At 45.7% G+C, this 19,080-nt stretch overlaps 1 protein-coding gene across 4 annotated transcripts in view; it reads left to right on the top strand.

Annotated features, from left to right (window-relative positions):
* Positions 1–558: 558 nt before the first annotated feature.
* ITPRID2 (ITPR interacting domain containing 2) overlaps positions 559–19,080 on the top strand; it is a 65,876-nt gene continuing 47,354 nt past the window's right edge. Inside the window, exons 1-3 of one of the 4 annotated variants that reach the window (XM_079976193.1) lie at positions 559–1,600; positions 2,600–2,863; positions 3,650–3,698. In XM_079976193.1, coding sequence (XP_079832319.1) covers positions 2,677–2,863; positions 3,650–3,698 — 236 coding nt within the window. In that variant the 5' untranslated portion in view covers positions 559–1,600; positions 2,600–2,676. Of the gene's footprint in view, positions 2,864–3,649; positions 3,699–19,080 lie in introns of all 4 variants that reach the window. The other 3 variants (XM_079976192.1, XM_079976194.1, XM_079976191.1) reach the window with 3 other exon arrangements.

Here is a 19,080-nt window from a genome sequence, read left to right as displayed (position 1 = left end):
TGAGCCCCACAGGGGTGCCACAAAAAGAATGTAGTTGGTCAAGGGAGCCGTGCACCCAAAAAGGTTGAAAACCTCTGCTTTAAGACATTTCAGGGGCCCTGCCCCCCCCCATTTTGGAAACCTTTGGAAATCTAAGAAACTGTCATAGCCACCACAAAATACAGTACAGCGGCACCTCAGGTTACAGACGCTTCAGGTTGCATACACTTCAGGTTACAGACTCCGCTAACCCAGAAATAGTACCTTGGGTTAAGAACTTTGCTTCAGGATGAGAAGAGAAATCGTGCTCCAGCGGTGTGGCAGCAGCAGGAGGCCCCATTAGCTAAAGTGGTGCTTCATGTTAAGAACAGTTTCAGGTTAAGAACAGACCTCTGGAACGAATTAAGTAGTTAACACAAGGTACCACTGTACTCATTTCATAGATGAAAAACTAACAATGCTCAGGACCTCCCCCCCCCCCAAAGCAGGCAAAACAAGGAAGAACTCCACCTCAAAGTCCACCTCTGTTTGATGTTTTAATTTGCCCAGAGTGACTATGGCAACCCAGTCAGATGCGTGACATAACAACATCAACAACAACAACCCCAAAGAGGCAATCCTGAAGCAAAGAACCCCCACAAGTTTATTTATTTCATAATATTTCTACACTGCTTGATTGTAATGTGGGGTAGGGTTGGGGAGACCAAAAAAACAAAATCAAGCGGGGGGGGGGATTACAATAGTTTAAAACAAGTGTTCCCAAGCTTGGGTCTCCAGCTGAAGGTCTCCCCATTCATGCTTCAATGGCGGCAGGTCTACTCTGGGTTACTGTTGTCTTCCGAAGTTTTACAGCCAAGTTTCAGCCATCTACAACCCAGTCACACCTATGAAACTCAAGTCACACGGTTACTGTTGCAATGTCACCATCACGTTTTCTACTTGATGTTATCTTCTGGCCGGCCCTTTCGGAGACTCCCATGGAAAGTACTGTACTTCGAATCAGTCCATAAGCAACACACCCACCCCAGTTTTGTTTGAATCAGGTGACTGACTAAGCCCGGGTGCGGAAGACGGAGTCAAATCACCCAGGGAAAAGTACAGCACAGAAAGGTAGGCGTTGGATAGCTCAGCTGGTAGAACATGAGACTCTTAACTCTCAGGATTCCAGGTTCGAGCCCCACATTGGGCAAAAAAGATGTCTGCATTGCAGGGCTTGGAATAGATGAACCTCGTGGTCCTTTCCAACTCAACCGGGAGAGCGTGAGACTTAATCACAGGGTCGTGGGTTCGAGGCTCAAATGGGTCAAAAAAAGGTTTCTGAATTGCAGCGGTTTGGACTAGGTGACCCTCGCGGTCCCTTCCAACGCTGCAATTCTATGATCCCTCCGGCCACTACAAGCACCCTTGTCCCAGCCCCAGGCTTTGTTTATTTTTCAAGCGACACCGCCAGCAGGAGGAGATGAGCGCGCCTCTCGCCTCGGGTCCCCATCACGTGGGCCGCTGCCGGAGCAGTAGTCAAACTCTCCTCCCGACAGCTGCGGTATGAGGAAGTCGGGGAGAGGCGCGCTCGCCTCGCTGTTCTCCTGATCCCGAGAGCAGCGAGGGCGGAGAAGACGAGGACGTGAGTGCCGCGCTGTCCTTGGAGTGCGGGTGTGTGAGGAGGGATTTGGCAGGGTCCCTTCCTTCCTCCTGATCGCGGTGGAGGCGCCCGGGGGAGGGGACCTTCCTTGGCAGCCGTGGCTTCCCCTCCCCTGGGTTAGGACACCGCGCCTTCTTAAGTGCCCTCTTCCCCCTTGTCACCACCGGGACGCTGGAGGAGGAGGAGCCGGATCCTGCCTCCCAACACTGCCTGCAGTCCCCTCCCCAGGGAAAGTGGGGTGGGGGGAGAGACAGCAGGAGAGAGAGGAACACCCTGATTGATGATATAAACTCTCCGGTTTCCGTGCTCTTCGCGTCCGATCAGGCTCGGGCGGGCCTGCTTTCGCCTCTGCCGGTAATGCCGCTTTATTCCTCGGCTGCTTGCTCGTCCCGCGCGCGGCGGGCGCAGCAACTCTCGGGTGGCGTCGTGGGGAAGTTTGGGGCGGCTTCGCTGGCGGGCGAAGGGCGGCTGCAGAATTTCGCAGCGGCCGGGAGCTACCAAACGCAGAGTCAGTTTCCCTCCTTCCTGCCTCCTCCCCCGGCGGCTTTGCTTGTTGCTACTAGGTTGCAACTGGAGAGGCGGAGGCACGCTTTCAAGATTTTTTTGTTTTATAGCCCTGGGAGTCGAGGGGGAGGAGTAAATGCTGGGTCGTCTTGGTCATGCAGCCGGGGTTGCTGCTGGGTGCCTGTGGCCAGATGTGCTGCTGGTGGGCAGCTGTGGGGTGGCCCCCTCGATTCCAGTGGCTCCCAGAGGAGCGGATGCGCTAGATCGGGGGCGCCCAGCGATTCTGCCGCCGCCGCCACCTCCTCCTCCTCCTCCTGCGCAACTTTTGCACAAGTCGCCCATCGCCACCGACTTGGCGCGTAATTGCGCACGGCTCCTGCTGGTGGTGGTGCTGCTGCTGCTTCCCGCAGCTCGACTCGATCGCGCGCAAAAACGAGCTCTCCTCCGGACCTTTTCTTTCTTTCCTCCTTGCTGTAGGTTGGAGGCGTTCTTCAGCAGCCGGGTGAGGGCGGGCGAGCGAGGCACCGAGAGCGAGAAGCAGCTAAGGGCTCCCGATGGAGGAGGAAGAGGTGGCTTCGGTGCGCGACGAGTGGCAAGGGGTCGCTCAAAGGAGAAAGGCCTGGGCCAAAAGCAGAGACTCTTGGCAAGCGTCGGAGGCGGAGCGGCTCTCTCCAGAGGCAGCTGAGCCGGCGCCGGAGCAGGAGGTCGCCGGGGGGAAGTTGCCTTTGGCTGCCGAAGGAGGTTTGTCTTATTAGCCTCATGGTTTTCTCTCTCTTTGGCTACCCAAGAGACACTCGGAGGAGTCATGTGGCACCTGAAAGGTTAACCGATTGATTGTCGCATCAGCATCTGTGGGCTAGAGGCTGTTGCTTGGGTGTCTGATGACGACCACAAAAACTGATGCCAAGATAGAGAAATGCCTTTCAGGTTTCACAGGAATCTTATTTTGATGAGCAAATAACTGTTGGGGGGTGGAACTGAACTTTATGGCTGCTATCCTAAACTGCCATACCGAGCTCTGAAGCTCTTTCTTCCTACTGCAATATCACACTTTCTTTTCACTAGAAAGAAAATCCTAATGAGCTCACCATGCTGTTCTAGGCATGTTTACTGGCTGAGTTGAATGCAATATTATAACTTTTAGGCAGCAATCCTAATCTCGTTTACCAGCTCTGTTGAATTTGGTAGGACGTGCTTCTGAGTAGGCTTATAAATTTAGTAAAAAAAATATAAAAATTGTTTTTAGGATTAGCCTGCAAAATTCCCAATTGTACCCTTGTTGTTCATACTTTTGCTTTGTCTTTGAACGTTTTAAAGAAAATGTTGGGAGCTTGGCTTCCCTTCTAGAAACTGTTGATATTGTGCCTTAGCTGGTCTACATATCATTTAGTTCAGTGGGATTTTTGAAAGCCAGCAGGAAAGATGCATCGGCAAATGGCTACTTTTATCATTCATCAATGATAACTTCTTGCTTCTCCCCATTTCCCTTTTGTTTCTCTCTGCCCTTTCCCACCTCTCCCCATTCAGCAGGTTCTATTCCAAATGAAAAGATTGCAATATGGCTTAAAGATTGTAGGTAAGTACTTCTTGTACAGAATGATGCAGTTGTTCAATATATCTGCTCCATCCTGAATCTTGTAAGATATCTAGAACCTCTCTGGCCCTGAGGCTTTTTAGAAATACCAATTGCAAATCGGTTTCCCCTTAGCTTCTTTTTGCCTCCCAAAATGTGTTTTAGTAGTAAATCACATGAATTGCAATGGATTTTCTCTCCATGTTTCGACCATAATTCAACACATCCTTTAATCCTTTGCATGCTTTCTTTAGGCTTCCTTCTGAGTAAATTTGCATAGAATTAGACAAAAGTTGGGCATGCATTTAAACTCACTGATCTATAAGGAAATTCAAGCCCTCTTTATTTTGTGCTGGAATAGGCTGTGGCCATAATATTTTGTGTGCGAGAGACAGAGATGAATGGAAGACTGCTCTTTCGGCTAAAGTTTATTATGTTGTTCAGGAAATAGCAGCTGTTATTTGGGACGGCAGGTCCTGTTGTTGTAAAGACACAACCCATAGTGCATAGACCGGGGTGTTGTCTGAAAATATAACTGCATACCAGAAACAAAGGGAAAGTTCCATGCTGTCTCGGCTTTGTGATTTCAGCTGCGATCTTAAATGCATTTAGGATGTACCGGGAAGTAAGCCGTGTTGCAACCGGTTGGATTTCCTCCCATGTTTGTAAACAAGTTTTAAATCCACTGCTGCTGCAACTGCAAACCTGCTTTAGCCTGAAGTCTTATTATTTATTAGAGAGGAGTGTTGAAACCAATTCAGCTTCTGGATCAGGGTTTCTCACATAGTGGGCTATGGGCGACTTTCTCCTCGTTGTCTTGCATTGCCTCCTAGCTGATCTCGTAGGCTTTTGGTTGGATTGATGCCAGTTTGAGCAATTTCTTGCATGCATTTCTAGCCAGAGGACTCAGAGAAATTGGGTGTGCATGTGTTTGGAATGAAGTAAGAAAGGAGATTCCGACTCAACATCAGGAAGAACTTTCTGACAGTAGGAGCTGTTCGACACTGTAACGGTCTCCCTCGGGAGGTTGTGGACTCTGCTTGAAGGTTTTTAAACGAAGGTTGGATGGTCATTTGTCATGGCTGCTTTAGCTGAGATTCTTGCATTGCAGGGGGTTGGACTAGATGATCCTTGGGGTCCCTTCCAACACTATAATTCTATGATTCTAAGGCAGAGGTCACCAACCTAAGGCCCGGGGGTCGGATGCAGCTCAATCACCTTCTCAATCTGGCCCATGGATGGTCCGGGAATCAGCATGTTTTTACATGAGTAGAATGTGTCATTTTATTTAAAATGCATCTCTGGGTTTATTTGTGGGGCCCACCTGGTCTTTTTACATGAGTAGAATGTGTGCTTTTATTTAAAATACATCTCTGGGTTATTTGTGGGGCATAGGAATTTGTTCATTCCCCCCCCCCAAAATATAGTCCGGCCTACCACATGGTCTGATGGTGGACTGGCCCATGGCTGAAAAAGGTTGCTGACCTCTGTTCTAAGGGCCAAAGGTAGCATTGAAGGGAAATGGAAAGTGAGATCAAGACTAGTATTTAATAGTAATAATAATAATCAAATAAACAAAATGGGAATAGAAAATAGAGAGATAAGAGAGGAATGTTGTCGCTGGAGGAAGAAGGGAATGTAGCAGGACCAGGGAGGAGGGATAAAAGAAATTGGCAGTTTTGGGGTATGGGATAAGGTATAAGAGGAATGTGAAAGGAAACTGGGAAAAGAAGTGACAGGAAATGGGTAAAAATACTCTAAGAGGCAAGTGGGGGGAGGGAAGGAAATGAAAAGAAGAAGCCTCTTAATCAGCAAATTTTGCCTAAAGTAGGGAAGCCAAGTCACAATTCCTCCAGAGCAAATGGCTGTAACTTACATTGAAGAAAGCTGAGCTGTGGAACTCCTTGCCACAAGGAAACTGCTGTGTCAGAGAATGTAGCAATTTCCAAAGTTAGATTAGCTATCAGTATAACATGATGCCTGTATTTGCCAGCTGGTTATGCCAAACTCTGCCTCCACCTGCCTCCATTTTGTGACTGGCTCTGCCACTGTCCCACCATTTTGTGTTTGGTGGGCCTCGTGAGTTTTCAGCTGTCTTAAGTGGGTCCTGGGGCTAGAAAGTTTGAGAACCCTTGTTCTGGATAAATGTGTTTTAGATAACACAGTGTACCATCTGGAGATATTTACAACACTTCATTCAGTTTTCCCGAGAAGTGAATTTAAATTAGAATAATGTATAGGTCACTTAACACTGGTTCACTCTCAGTTGCACTTCCTTAATGTAATTTACCTCACAGGGTTGTTGGCAGGATATAAATGGACACTCATTTATGCTAACCCAAGGGTCCATAGAAGAAGAATGGGATGGAAATGGCTTTTATAATACCCCTTTTCTCGAGCTATGTACTTCATAAAATTTTTGTTTTTAAGGTAAAATTAAAAGCAAGAGGATTTTCAAAACATGATCATAGCAGATCAGGATAAGCCACAAGAAATGTAGCAATTATTTTGTGTAGGGCATTATGTTTTTTTTGGCGGGGGGTGGGGCTTGGGCCTGGCAGTTAATTTGTAACATAATTTGTAAATAAACATACTTTTGCTACCTCTGTGGGTCCTAGCCAACTTGTATCATACTCCAAATTGACCATTGAAATGAATGGACTTACATAACTTAAATGCTTTAATGTTAGTGGATCTACTGAGCATGATGGTGGAGATCAATTGGTCTTCCAAATGACACAAAGTCCATTTTCTGCCTTTCCTATTTTCCTTCTGTGTGGCTTGCTGTGATAAAGACTTAAAGCAGAGCTGTGGCGTAGACAATCCCCATATACAGTGCATCAAGTTTGAGGATGTGATCCACAAACTGTAGCAGAAGAAAAGCAACGATTGGGTTTTCCTATAATTTTTTCATTTTGTTGTTGTTTTTGAGAAGGAACTGTAACCCTATAAACCAGGGATGGAGAATCTGCTGCCCTCCAGGTGTTGTTGAACGACAGTTCCCATCATCCCTCAACGCTGGCCATGCCAACTGGGGAGCTGGGGTTCAAGAGCACCCCATAGATCCCATTCCCTGTCCTTAAAGATCTCCTCCTCTATTGGACATGATCAGCATTCCAAACATTTTTAACACCTATGTGAACTGAAGTTACTTTTCTTGTAAGCCAGGGGTCCAAAGAACCACGGTTCTGCATTCTTAGGGCGGGCTTGTAATGGCAGCTCCTTGTACAACATAGCAAACACTGTTTGAATGGAAGGAATGTTCAAATGCAGATTGTAGTATAATGTGAGGGTTTGCTGCTTGGTGAAAATCATTCTTAAAATCTCACTAGGGAATGCTGAGTGAAGCCTTTGGATGAACCAGCTGAATCAGCTGCCTTGGATACTGGTTATTATGGTTATGGCTGTTTGCAGTGTTCTGAGGTAGAGGGTATTCTGAGCAGTTAGTTTACTGTTTTCTTTTTAGGTGTAGCCGTATCAGCAGGTGAGCCCTGCCACAGCCATTACCGGTATTTAATCCTCCTCTGGCCTGTAGTGTGGATGCTGACTGCTATTCACCCTGTCCCAAAACTGCAGGGAAATGAATGGTGTCTCTCAGCCTGCCCCACCCCTTTGTTCTGCCTCATCCTTTTGGCTAGATGCAATTTGGGGGTTTGAGCTGTGGCCATCAAAAATTGCTCATCGTTTCCCTCTGTGGTGTTTAGTCTGGAACCATTTCTCTAAAGTGAGACAAGGGATTGATACGCTGCGTTCTCCACTCTGAAGAGGGAATCTGAAACTCTTTGAGGAGGTACCAGGAAGGTAGAGTCAAACCTAGAAGCCTTGCAAAACTAGAAATTCCACTATTGTTTCTCCTTCGAATTCAGAATTGGCCAACCTTGTTCTTGTAAGGTGTGGAAAAGGCGGCTGGAGAAAAGTTTTTCAGCACTCTCTTAGAATGCTGTTATTTATTGAATTTTATTATTCATTGGAGTTGTACCCCACCCTTCCTCCTCAAGGAGCCCAGGGCAGCAAACATAACACAATTTAAAACCAAAGAAAGCCGAAACATTGTAGAACAGTTAACATATCCTAAAAGCAGCCACAGTCAAAAACATCTAACATCAGTTATAGTTTAAAACAGAGAAATGCTCCTAGTTGTTCTTCCCTTACTGATTTTCTTCATTTCAGGGGAGAGAGTTTGCCATTGTCAAACAGATGGGAATAAGAAATCCTAGCTGATCTGCTACAAATCACCCAGAGATCTACGAATAGTTCCAAAGTTGCTGATGATCAAACAGTTTCTTTGGTGACAGAGAGGTCTGGGATTAACAAAACCTTAATGTTTGCAGTTCACCAAAGGCATGGGATATTATAGTTCTGGTGTATCTTTTTTATTTATACTGTGAGGGGCTATTTAATCTAGAATGTGAAAATAAGTGGGAGTTTTAAAATGCCATTTACCTTTCCCGTGCCTTGTTTGAGAGAGAATTATTTCTTGGTGGTGATGCCTTAATAATAGCCTACAGATGAGCAGGCTTGTCTTCTCCACCCAGGCCCATTAAACAAAGGAGAGGTGAGACGCTTCTGGGAAATGAGCATTTGCCACAAGGTTATTCGGATAGCATTTTGCTCTGCTCCAGAGCATCCATACAGAACCTTCTCCATGCCCAACAATTTGCATAGGGATGCAGGGGGAACTCCTTGTCCTTCCATTGTTCAACAGCTCCAGTCAGAATGGTTAGTTGCCAGGAATGATGTGAATTGTAGCCCAATGACATTAGGACGGTGCCAGGTTTGCCATCCCTGACTTAGTGTCTTCCTGATGCATCTTCAAAGGAACTATCTGAATAACAAGAGCAGGCATAGGCAAATTTGGCCCTCCAGTTGTTTTGAGACTACAGTTCCCATCATCCCTGACCACTGGTCCTGTTAGCTAGGGATGATGGGAGTTGTAGTCCCAAGACATCTGGAGGGCTGAGTTTGCCTATGCCTGAGCAAGAGGCATACAGTTTCAGGGCCCAGTTTCAAATTCACTCACTGTCAGATCAGACATCCAGGTGCCCCACTACAATATCTACTTTAGGGTGAAATCTTCTCCTCACGCACATACCCCATTTTCATCCTGTTTAGTTATCAAAGGAAGAAACTGCCTGTTTCATGTACAAAGTGGTGGTGTTTTTCAAATGAATTCCTTCAAAATGCATGCTGAACATGAAAGGAGGTAACAAAGTTGGCCACTAATTTTTTTCTTTTAATGGTAGTGCTAATTTTATCATTTGTACCTAATGTGAAATAAATTGCCCCGGCTGTAAATCCTCCCCTGATGCTGTATAAGGCTTTGTTGTCCTGTGTAAAACACAACATATAGCATACTGTTGAAACCTTCTGGATCCACCTTGGGGCTAAGGAGGCACCTGCAAGTTATCACAAAGATTAATTTCATATTTCCGAGATGGATATGGCAGTTCTGCAGCCCAATTGTGCATGTTTACACAAAAGCTCTGTTGAAAAGAGGTGCAGATTTCCATCCAGTTTGGTTGCCTTCTGTTTGTGGGCTCTGTTAGAATCAGTACTTTGAAACACCTGGGTTTTAGTGTGGCTTCTTGCTGTCTTTCAAAAGTAAATGGTCTAAGAGGTACCTCTGATCCAGGCTGCAATTCGATACCCCTTTACCCCAAGAGTAAAGCCCTATTGAGCCCTATTCAATGTCAATAGCACCATCAAAGAATATAATTTTCAGGGCAGCTGTTTCTATATTTATCAGAGAGCAGGCTTATAAACACACTTCCTCCAGGGAAATTTCTGGCCTCTTCAGCTTCCTTTTTTTTTTTAAGCTTCCAGTTCTTTATTTACAGACTTTTATAGAAGGAAAATCACCTAGCTGCTCAGTGAGAGGTAAATCTCCTCTGCTGCCTTCAGGGAGCACCAAGGCGGTGGAGTAATCGGTAGTTGGACACCTGGCATTTGAGTTAATGAAATAAAGTGTAAATGAAAATTGAACTTCTCTAACATGTTTAAAAGTTTTGTTCTATTAGCAATAATTTCCGAAAGCTTAGCCATATTCGTCTGCTACTCCAAAAAAGTAAAAATAAAACCATTGTGTGGCACCCTAAAGTCTTAACAGATTTGCAATGCAATCCTAAGCATGCTTACTAAGAAGTTAGTCTGTGTACCTCAGTGGGATTTACCCCTAGTTAAGTGTTTTTAAGACTGCAGCCCTATGGTAAGTATAAACAGACCGGAGGGTAAGAAATAACTTTGTAGCTAAGTAAAAAAAAAGCTTATGCTACAATAGAGTTTGAAGAAGAAGAGTTTGGATTTGATATCCCGCCTTTCACTCCCTTTAAGGAGTCTCAAAGCGGCTAACATTCTCCTTTCCCTTCCTCCCCCACAACAAACACTCTGCGAGGTGAGTGGGGCTGAGAGACTTCAGAGAAGTGTGACTGGCCCAAGGTCACCCAGCAGCTGCATGTGGAGGAGCGGAGACACAAACACGGTTCCCCAGGTTACGAGACTACCGCTCTTAACCACTACACCACACTGGCTCTTCATAGAATTGAAGAACGCAGGAATATGCAGCTGTTCCATATGGGGATCAAACTTGCAACCTTGGCATTTTCAGGACAATGCTCTAAACAACTGAGCTAGGTGACTCAAGCTTCTTTGAATCCATTATACTATTTAGTGGAGTGTTTTTGTTTTGGCATTGGCTTACCTTGACTACCCTAAGCTGCTGTCCCTTCCACACTTTCCCCGCAGTAGGTCCAGCTGAATTCAGGAGGACCTGCTTCTGAGTAGGCATGTATAAGGTTGCACTTGTCGGTGAATCCGTAAGCCTTTGTCAGCTGAGGTAGTTCAACTGGTTAGAGCATGAGACTCTTAATCTGAGGGCCATGACTCTTAATCATTGAGTCTCACGTTGGGCAAGAAGTTTCCTGCATTCCAGGGGTTGGGCTAGATGACCCGCATGGTCCCTTCCAACTCTGTGATTCTTGCTGTGGGCTCACCTGTATAAGAGCCCTATTTTTGTTAGCAATTCACTGTCAGCCAACATATAATCAATTGTGCTGGTTCTTACCCCAGACATGAATGTATATTCCCCAGGGATATCGCCCCTAGTGCAACCATTTAGGATATGAAGACTTAGGCAAAGATCAGAAGACAACCTGGATGGTCGCCAGATTCTGTGTACAGATCTGTAGGCACAGACGATCTCCTAACTCAAACTAGTTCGTTATGAAAACCCCCAAACTCAGTTCCATGGGTGACTCTGGGTCAACTCCCTGTGGTAGTTTATTGTTGTACATGGTTTTTAAATTTATTGTTGTACATTGTTTTAAATATTTGTTTTCCTTCTGGGATTGTATCCCCAAGTGTGTTTTATAAGCTGGTCTCTGACTGTAATAAATTATCTATCTATCATCTATCTATCTATCTATCTATCTATCTATCATCTGAGCCCTGCTGGAGACCAGTGTGGTCTCAGAGTGGCTATCTGGATGCCCTTGAGAAGCCCATAGGCAGGAGGACACTTTGCAGCAGCTCTTTCCCCAGTTGTGCTTCTTCAGAGGCACACTAACTCTGACAGTGGAGCTGCAACACCGCCATCGATAGCCTTATACCCCATTAGTTTGCCTAACCGCCAGCACATCCCATGGGAGCAAATTTCCAATTATACCCTGCCTGAATAAATAAATAACCTTTTTGCCCATCCTGAATCTTCCGACGTTTAACTTGGTTGGATGTGTGTATGAGAGGGAGAAAAAACACTTCTGTATGTTTTCTTTGCTCTGTGAATAATCTCAAGCATTTCTGTTGTGTCTGACATTTGCCTTATTTTTCCAAACAAAGCAAAAAACAGCCCCAAATGTTGCAATCTTCCCTTGCAGGGCTCCAGCCCCCTCAGTCATTTTGATTGCCCTTTTCCTGCCCTTTGTCCAGCTCTGAAGCGTCCTTTTTTGGGGGGTGCCGCAACCAGAACTGTATACAGAATGGCACCGTGCAGTTAGTTTACCTCACAAGCTTTTGCTCTGGAAGAACCTAAGTATATGAGGCAAACTTGTACGGAACATGTGCAGATGCTAACAACAACAATAATAACAAAAAGGAAATAAAAAAGAGTAGGTATAGTCAGAAGCCGAAGCCACGGAAACTGCTGCCAACAATGTGGCTGGTTAGTCATTTCTTGTGTGTTTGTTGTGGTCGTGTTCCACCCTTCCTCCAAGGAGCTCTGAGCGGTGTGCATGAGGGCTGCCTCATCTTATTATATGTTAGAAAATGTCCTGTCATATGAGAATGTGTCACCCCTCCACCGCTCATGGCTCTCTGACTTCGCTAGCGGTTCCCTAGCGGTTCCCTAGAGACTATAAACTCTCTCTCCCCCCCCTCCATTTCCAGATAATAGCAGATAATTTCTTCTCTTCCCGTGAGGCAAGTTCTTTAGACTCCACTGCATGCCTTCTGTGTCCATCTTTTGCTCTCGCTTTTGTGTCCTCTGTAAGTTGTTCCCTCATGTTCCTGTTTTTGAGTTGGACGCCTGCGTTTTGTAGGGGGTTGCAGTTTACTGAGTCAGACGTTCTCTGACCACTCTCCCATCTACCTCTTCCCTCGAGTAGTCCCACTTCCTGTGCCCTCTTCCAACACCCACAGACTTTAAACCAGTTCTTACGGGCACTTCTGATAAAAGGTTGCACTGGTTTTCCACCCTGGGTGTTCACCATAGATATGCCAAGAGATTACAGTGATGGCGTTGCTTGTCTACAGAGAATAAAGGCCAATGGTGGCTTTCAGTTGTATAATGGAAGTTGATGCCCGCATAGCTGGTCCTGTTATCTTGGCCTTGTGAGGGTTTTCCTCCCCTCCCAAGCCACCTTGACCTTTCATTTTCTTGAGTAGTGCTGCTGTGTGTCATTCTATTGCAGACCATTTCCCCTTGAGCAAATACTACATTAGCAAACATTTTATGACATCACAGTAGCTCAGTTGATCCCCGTGATTAGCCCTCTGACAGATGGAAAGCAGATGGCAGCCTGTGGCTAGCCTGTTTCTGTTTGCCGAGGGTATAATTGTATTGTTCCCTACCACATTTCACAAACGGAAATAATTAACGCTCCTATGCATGGATGGGGTGGGGTGGGGGATGTTTGAGACTATGGGCAGAGTTCAGCAGACCAACAGTGGCCTGGTGTGTTATGGTTGTGTCAGCAAAATCCAGACACTCATGGCTTCTCAGAAGAAAGTGGGAACTAAAGGCTCCTGCAAGAAGATTTCTCTAGATGAGAAAAGCACCAAGACAAGTCACACGTTGCAGGGAAAGTTAAAATTATGTGAAGGACACACATTGCATGGATTCTAACGTACTTTTCCATGTATAAAATATTTGGGGGGGCTCAAATTTAAGAAAATGGGGGGAGAGATGGCTCAGATTTGTTGAGTTTTTTTGCGGAGGATTGCCCAGAGTTTTACAGTGTTCTTTTTTTGGGGGGGGGGGAATTGCCAAAAATTGCTCACACGCAGCATCAACACTGACAATTGCAGGCAGCAGACAATTGCCCACTTCTCACAGCGACAGACAATTGCAAACAGACCCTTCCCCGGCAAAAAAATCCTTACCCAACTGAGAAAAGCTGTCCGCTGGCAATCGCACGCATCCCAGAACAGCCACCACCAATTGCGGCAGCGGCAGCCAATAAACAGCAGTGTTTGCTGCAGAAGCCAATCACCAGCCCAATTAGAGAAGCAGCAGCCAATTGAAAGCAGCCCTTCTAGCAGCCAACAATCATCACTGACAAGCTCCTGCCAATCACCTGTCCACCCCATTCACTATCCACGGATAAGATGAGGCAAGTTTTTGAACATAATTTTAGAGTAAAAAACCTCGTCTTATACATGGAATAGTACAGTATTTGGAGGATGTTCATAGAATCATAAACTGGTTGGAAGGGATCATGAGGAGAATTATCTAGTCCAACCCCTTGCAATGCATGAATCTCAATCAAAGCATCCACGAGAGATGGCCATTGAATCTCTGCTTAAAAACCTCCAGTGAAGGAGAGTCCACTATGCTGGTTCTGTTTTACAGCTGTAGAAGACTTGACACACAGCAGTAAGTGGCAGAGCCCAAGAACAAGCAACAAATCCATGGCAGGGAATTCTTAAAGCGGAAACTGCATCTGGTATTGCAGTGCTATGGTTTTCACAGTAGTGATGTATGGAAGTGAAAGCTGGACCATCAAAAAGGCTGATTGCCAAAGAATTGATGCTTTTGAATTATGGTGCTGGAGGAGACTCTTGAGAGTTCCATGGACTGCAAGAAGATCAAACCTATCCATTCTTAAGGAAATCGGCCCTGAGTGCTCACTGGAAGGACAGATTGTGAAGCGGAGGCTCCAATACTTTGGACACCTCATGAGAAGATAAGATTCCCTGGAAGTGACCCTGATGTTGGGAAAGATGGAGGGCACAAGGAGAAGGGGACGACAGAGGACGAGATGGTTGGACAGTGTTCTCGAAGCTACCAGCATGAGTTTGACCAAACTGCGGGAGGCAGTGGAAGACAGGAGTGCCTGGCGTGCCCTGGTCCATGGGGCCACGAAGAGTTGGGCATGACTAAACGACTAAACAACAACAAATTGCAGTGCCTCTGAGCATATGCGGAATGCTTTGCTCTCAGTATTAAGGGAATGTGTGTCCCTTTTCCTCTGTCAGTGCCCACTTTAAAATTAAGAAGCAGAATGACTCTGAGAAGGTCAGAGTGCCTTTACGTTGTCACTTCTTCCACAGTCATAATAAAAGAGCATTTTCCTTTGTCCAAGGCTCAGAAGGATGGAAGCAGGTTTGGTTTCACCCAAAACAGGACTCTTGCCAATAATGACTCTCCTGGCTGAATCTGATCCGCTCCAACACACTGATGCCAGGGAATGGGGTGGACAGAGGTGGTTATAGGGTATTACGACCAGTTCGGCTGCACTGGCTGCTGGCATTGCAGGGGGCACTGCAACAGTGATACAGAACAGAGCATGAGAGGTGAGGGAGCCCCAAATTTTAGCAACGCACAGGGCGCTGCTGAAATTTGAGAGCCCCAATCTGCCACTGGGTGGGTGTAACGGTGGTGGTGGGAGCTAGTAGCAGGGCCCCACTTTCCCTTAATCTGCACTCTTAGTGTGAGCAGGTCTTTTAAAGGATTTGGAATTTGTGAAGGCTCCCTACAGCTGAGGGAAAAAACCAATCTACATGAGAACATCTCTTGGTCTTGATCTCTGCTTCACTCTCTTTACAGCCCAGCATAGATATTAGGAGTGCCTAACCCTATTGATTTTATATTATTATTTTTAAAAAATTGGTCCTGGGTGTGTCTGCATAGGAATGGGCCTCAGTTTTGTTTGTTCTGCACATTTGTCAGCAGTTCATGAAGCTGATAACCACCCTTTCCCAGAGCAATGGATAAATGAGTCCATTTCCCCTTCTGTTCCATTAGGGATTTTTATCTGCAACAGAGTTAGCCTATGTTTAAAACTGGTATTGAATCAGAAAAGTTACAGATATCTGTCTGTTGTTTTATGGAAGCAACTTAGTTTGATCTATTCAAATTGAGGCTCTAACAAGCATCCCAGTTTCACAAAACCACACCAAGGCAATCCATTAGTAATCAGCAGTATCCATTAATCAGCTAAAATCATCATAATTGAACAAATGTCATTCCTTTACAGATAGCAGTGTAGTTTGTTATCGAAAAATCAGAATTACTCACACAGGATTAATGAAACTAATATGCATTGCTTATAATGGTTTCATTTTATTATATTAATTACACATAGGTAATTTTGATTTTTTGATAGCTAATTAAATAGGAAAATTATATTTGACTGTGTCAGAGGAATTCATACTGTAATGATTATTTTAAGCTGTACCCCACCGGCAGTAGCTAATCCTGCATCTCCTTCCCCCTGCCCTGGGTTGGGACATCACTTGCATTAACACATTCCTTAAGCAACAAATCATATACCGTATAACTTTTGGGGAAGCAGATTTGTTGTACTGTACAAGAATGCTATTTGGTGATTTCTATTCATCTCAGTCATTCTTTATGATGTGTTATGAAGAGCTCGCAAAGAGAGCTTGCAAACACGGGCAAGGATTCCTGGAAGAAACTGAAGAGAGAGAGAGATTGTGTCTTTTGGAGCCTGAGGGTGTGTGTGGCTGATGGCTCTATGGGAACACAGGATCTGAGAGGTAGCAGTTCCAGCTGAGAGGAAGCCAGGCTGAGGGAGGAGTTAGCAACCAGCAGCAGTCAAACTTAGCTCAGTGCAGATCCTGGGAGCTCGCAAACAGACCTCGCAAATGGGCGTTTAGTGGGGGAGTTTAAAGGGGAGGCCCAGAGTTCTGTCTCTTGGTGTGCATAGGACCAGAGACATGGAGGGCGAGGGAGCTGCTGCAGTGATCTGTCAAACCTGTGCCATGTTTGACATTCTGCCAGTGAACAAGGAACAGTACACTTGGAGCAAGAGCAAGCTGGTTGTCCTGCTGGAAGAGACTGGAATTTAGGAGTTTAGGGATAATAAACTGTTCCAAAGGAATAGGCCAAACAGGAAGGGAGGAGGAGTAGCATTGTACTTAAAAGATGTCTTCACTTGTGATGAAATCCATGACCTGGAGGATGAAAAGTGGATTGAGAATACAGTCATACCTTGGGTTGAAGTAGCTTTGAGTTGAGTGTTTTCAGGTTACGCTCAGTGGCGACCCGGAAGTAACGGAATGCGTTACTTCCGGGTTTCGCCATTCGCGCATGCGCAAACGCTCAAAATGATGTCAAGTGCATGTGTGGAAGCGGTGAATTGCAATCCGCGCACACGCAGATGCAGGTTGCGTTCGCTTCAGGATGCGAACGGGGCTACGGGGAAGGATCCCGTTCGCATCCAGAGGTACCACTGTATATGGGTAAAAATGGTAGGAGAGAGACGCAACAGTGACCTTACTGTGGGTGTCTGCTATAGACCGCCAAGTCAGATTGAAGACTTGGATGATGCCTTACTAGAGCAGATTACCAAACATTAAGAAAGGAGAGAAATAGTAATCATGGGGGACTTCAACATCCCCGATATCTGTTGGGACTCAGACTCTGCCAAGAGTGTAAGGTCTGACAAATTCCTCTATTGCGCCACAGATGGAAGAACCAACAAGGGGGCCATCTATCTTGGACCTGGTCCTCACCAATAGGGAGGAACTGATTAATGAAGTGGAAGTGCTCAGAAACATGATCATGTTCTCCTGGGTCCATTGTTGTTTAACGTCTTTATAAATGACTTGGATGAAGGAATTGAGGGGATGCTCATCAAATTTGCAGATGACACCAAAATGGGAGGGGCAACTAATGCCACAGAAGACAGAATCAGAATTCAAAATGACCTTCACAGATTGGAGAACTGGGCACAATCTAACAAAATGAATTTCAATAGGAACAAATGTAAGGTTCTGTACTTGGGCAGGAAGAACGAGATGCACAAATGCAGGATGTGGGGGCGGGGGGGACACCTGGCTTGCTAGCAGTACATGGGACCACACTTGGAATACTGTGTCCAATTCTGGGCACCATAGTTTAAGAAGGATGTAGACAAGCTGGAACATGTGCAGAGGAAGGCAACCAAGATGATCAAGGGACTGGAAACCAAGCCTTATGAGGAGCTGGGTATGTTTAGCCGGGAAAAGAGGAGACTGAAAGGAGGCACGATACCCATCTTCCAATATCTTAAGGGCTGTCACATGGAGGAGGGTGCATGCTTGTTTTCTCCTGCTCTGGACGTAGGACTCAACCCAATGGCTTCAAGTTGCAAGAAAGGAGATTCTGACGAAACATTTGGAAAAACTTTCTGACAGTAAAAGCTGTTGAGCAGTGGAACAGGCCCCCACGAGAGGTGGTGGACTCTCCTTCATGGATGATTTAGCTGAGTTTCCTGTATTGCAGCGGGTTGAACTAGATGACCCTCGGGGTCCCTTTCAACTCTATGATTCTATGCACTCTTATTGCACCAAGGGCATGAGAGATCTGCACAGTAGTGAGACAGCCCAGGCAGTGTCTGCCCTGTGTACCCATGCTTGGCAGTTGGTCGCTTTGAACCCAATGGAACTTCTGAGTAAACGCTCATAGGATTAGGCTGCCCTCCCCCGGGCCCTGTTACAGGAGACCTGTTGGTAGACTGGCTAGATGCCTGTGGAGGATAGCATAGCTTGCCATGCAGGGGTGAGAGAGACTAAGCACTCTGAAATGTCTCTTGCGTAACGAGACTTGTTCTTTTGCATCTGGTCACTGTAACCACTCTTGCCTTTATATTTTGAAAGAGGGCTTCTCGCTCTTTGTTTCTGTGTTTTGAGTTGGGCTTCCATCCTACCTACCCAAATTGTGACCTTTCGGGCCAACGTAATCATCTATGTGTTGGCCTTCCAGGGGTTTGATAAACCTGTTTTTCCTGCTTTTTGGACTGACTGCAGAAAAAAAAGAAAAGAAAAAAGGCAGTTGTTGAGCACTTGGCAAGTCAAAACGCACACTGGGTGGGCTGCAAGTTGTGTGGGCTTCTTTGAACAGCTGCATGACAGGTAGAAGTTCAACATGTTTAGATTCCTCAGCACAAAAGGAGCCAAGGGGAGTGGAAAACATTGCCTGACACACTTTTGCCCGTCGTGGAGCAAGGGCCTGCAAATGGTGGGGTGGAACTTGCAATTCTATATTTAACATCTTGCCATTTTTCAACACTTATTTTAAGTCTTCTGAATGACTCTGGGTTGTGTGTGGGGGATTCCCTAGTCTAAATCTTTTTCCTCTTGAGAAATGTTGATCATGACTGGACGAGTTTTAACTTGTAAAGTAACTTCTATCTGTTTTAGGACTTTGCGCTAAAGATCCTCAGATGGATGTAGGAACCCAGAGATAACGGATTTGAGCATTTTAGGACTGGGACTCCAGTGTTGTGGTAAATGTAAATGCATTTTAAATGTAAATGCATTTTAGTATTGCAACAGCCCATCTGTGGTGTGTCACTACTGCTAATGTCCAGTTTTAAAAAAATAGTACGGTGTGCTCTTGTGCAGAGTTAGCTACATGTCAACCTCCTGGTGTCAATTGGCTTGTATAATGTAACGCTATATAGGACTGAGCTGTTAGTTTAGCTAAATCAAGGCAATCGTGTGTTTACAAGGTTGAGGGGGTCCAACCCGCTGAAATTTAGCATTCTTAAATCTCATTTATTCCCTTGGAATTTGAAGCACGGTTAAGGTGGCTGTCATGTGTCCACTTGCTTAGGTGTAAGTCCCAGGGGGCATGCACAGCATTCAAAATTTACCAGGTGCATTTTGCACCTGGCTATCGGTTAAACTACAGAGCCTAGGACTTGCCGATCAGAAGGTCGGTGGT

The sequence above is a fragment of the Podarcis cretensis genome (genome assembly GCF_951804945.1).
Source record: "Podarcis cretensis genome assembly, chromosome: 1".
Lineage (NCBI taxonomy): Eukaryota > Metazoa > Chordata > Lepidosauria > Squamata > Lacertidae > Podarcis > Podarcis cretensis.
Note: the sequence above shows the minus strand (reverse complement) of the source record. Positions and strands in the feature narration are given on the sequence as shown.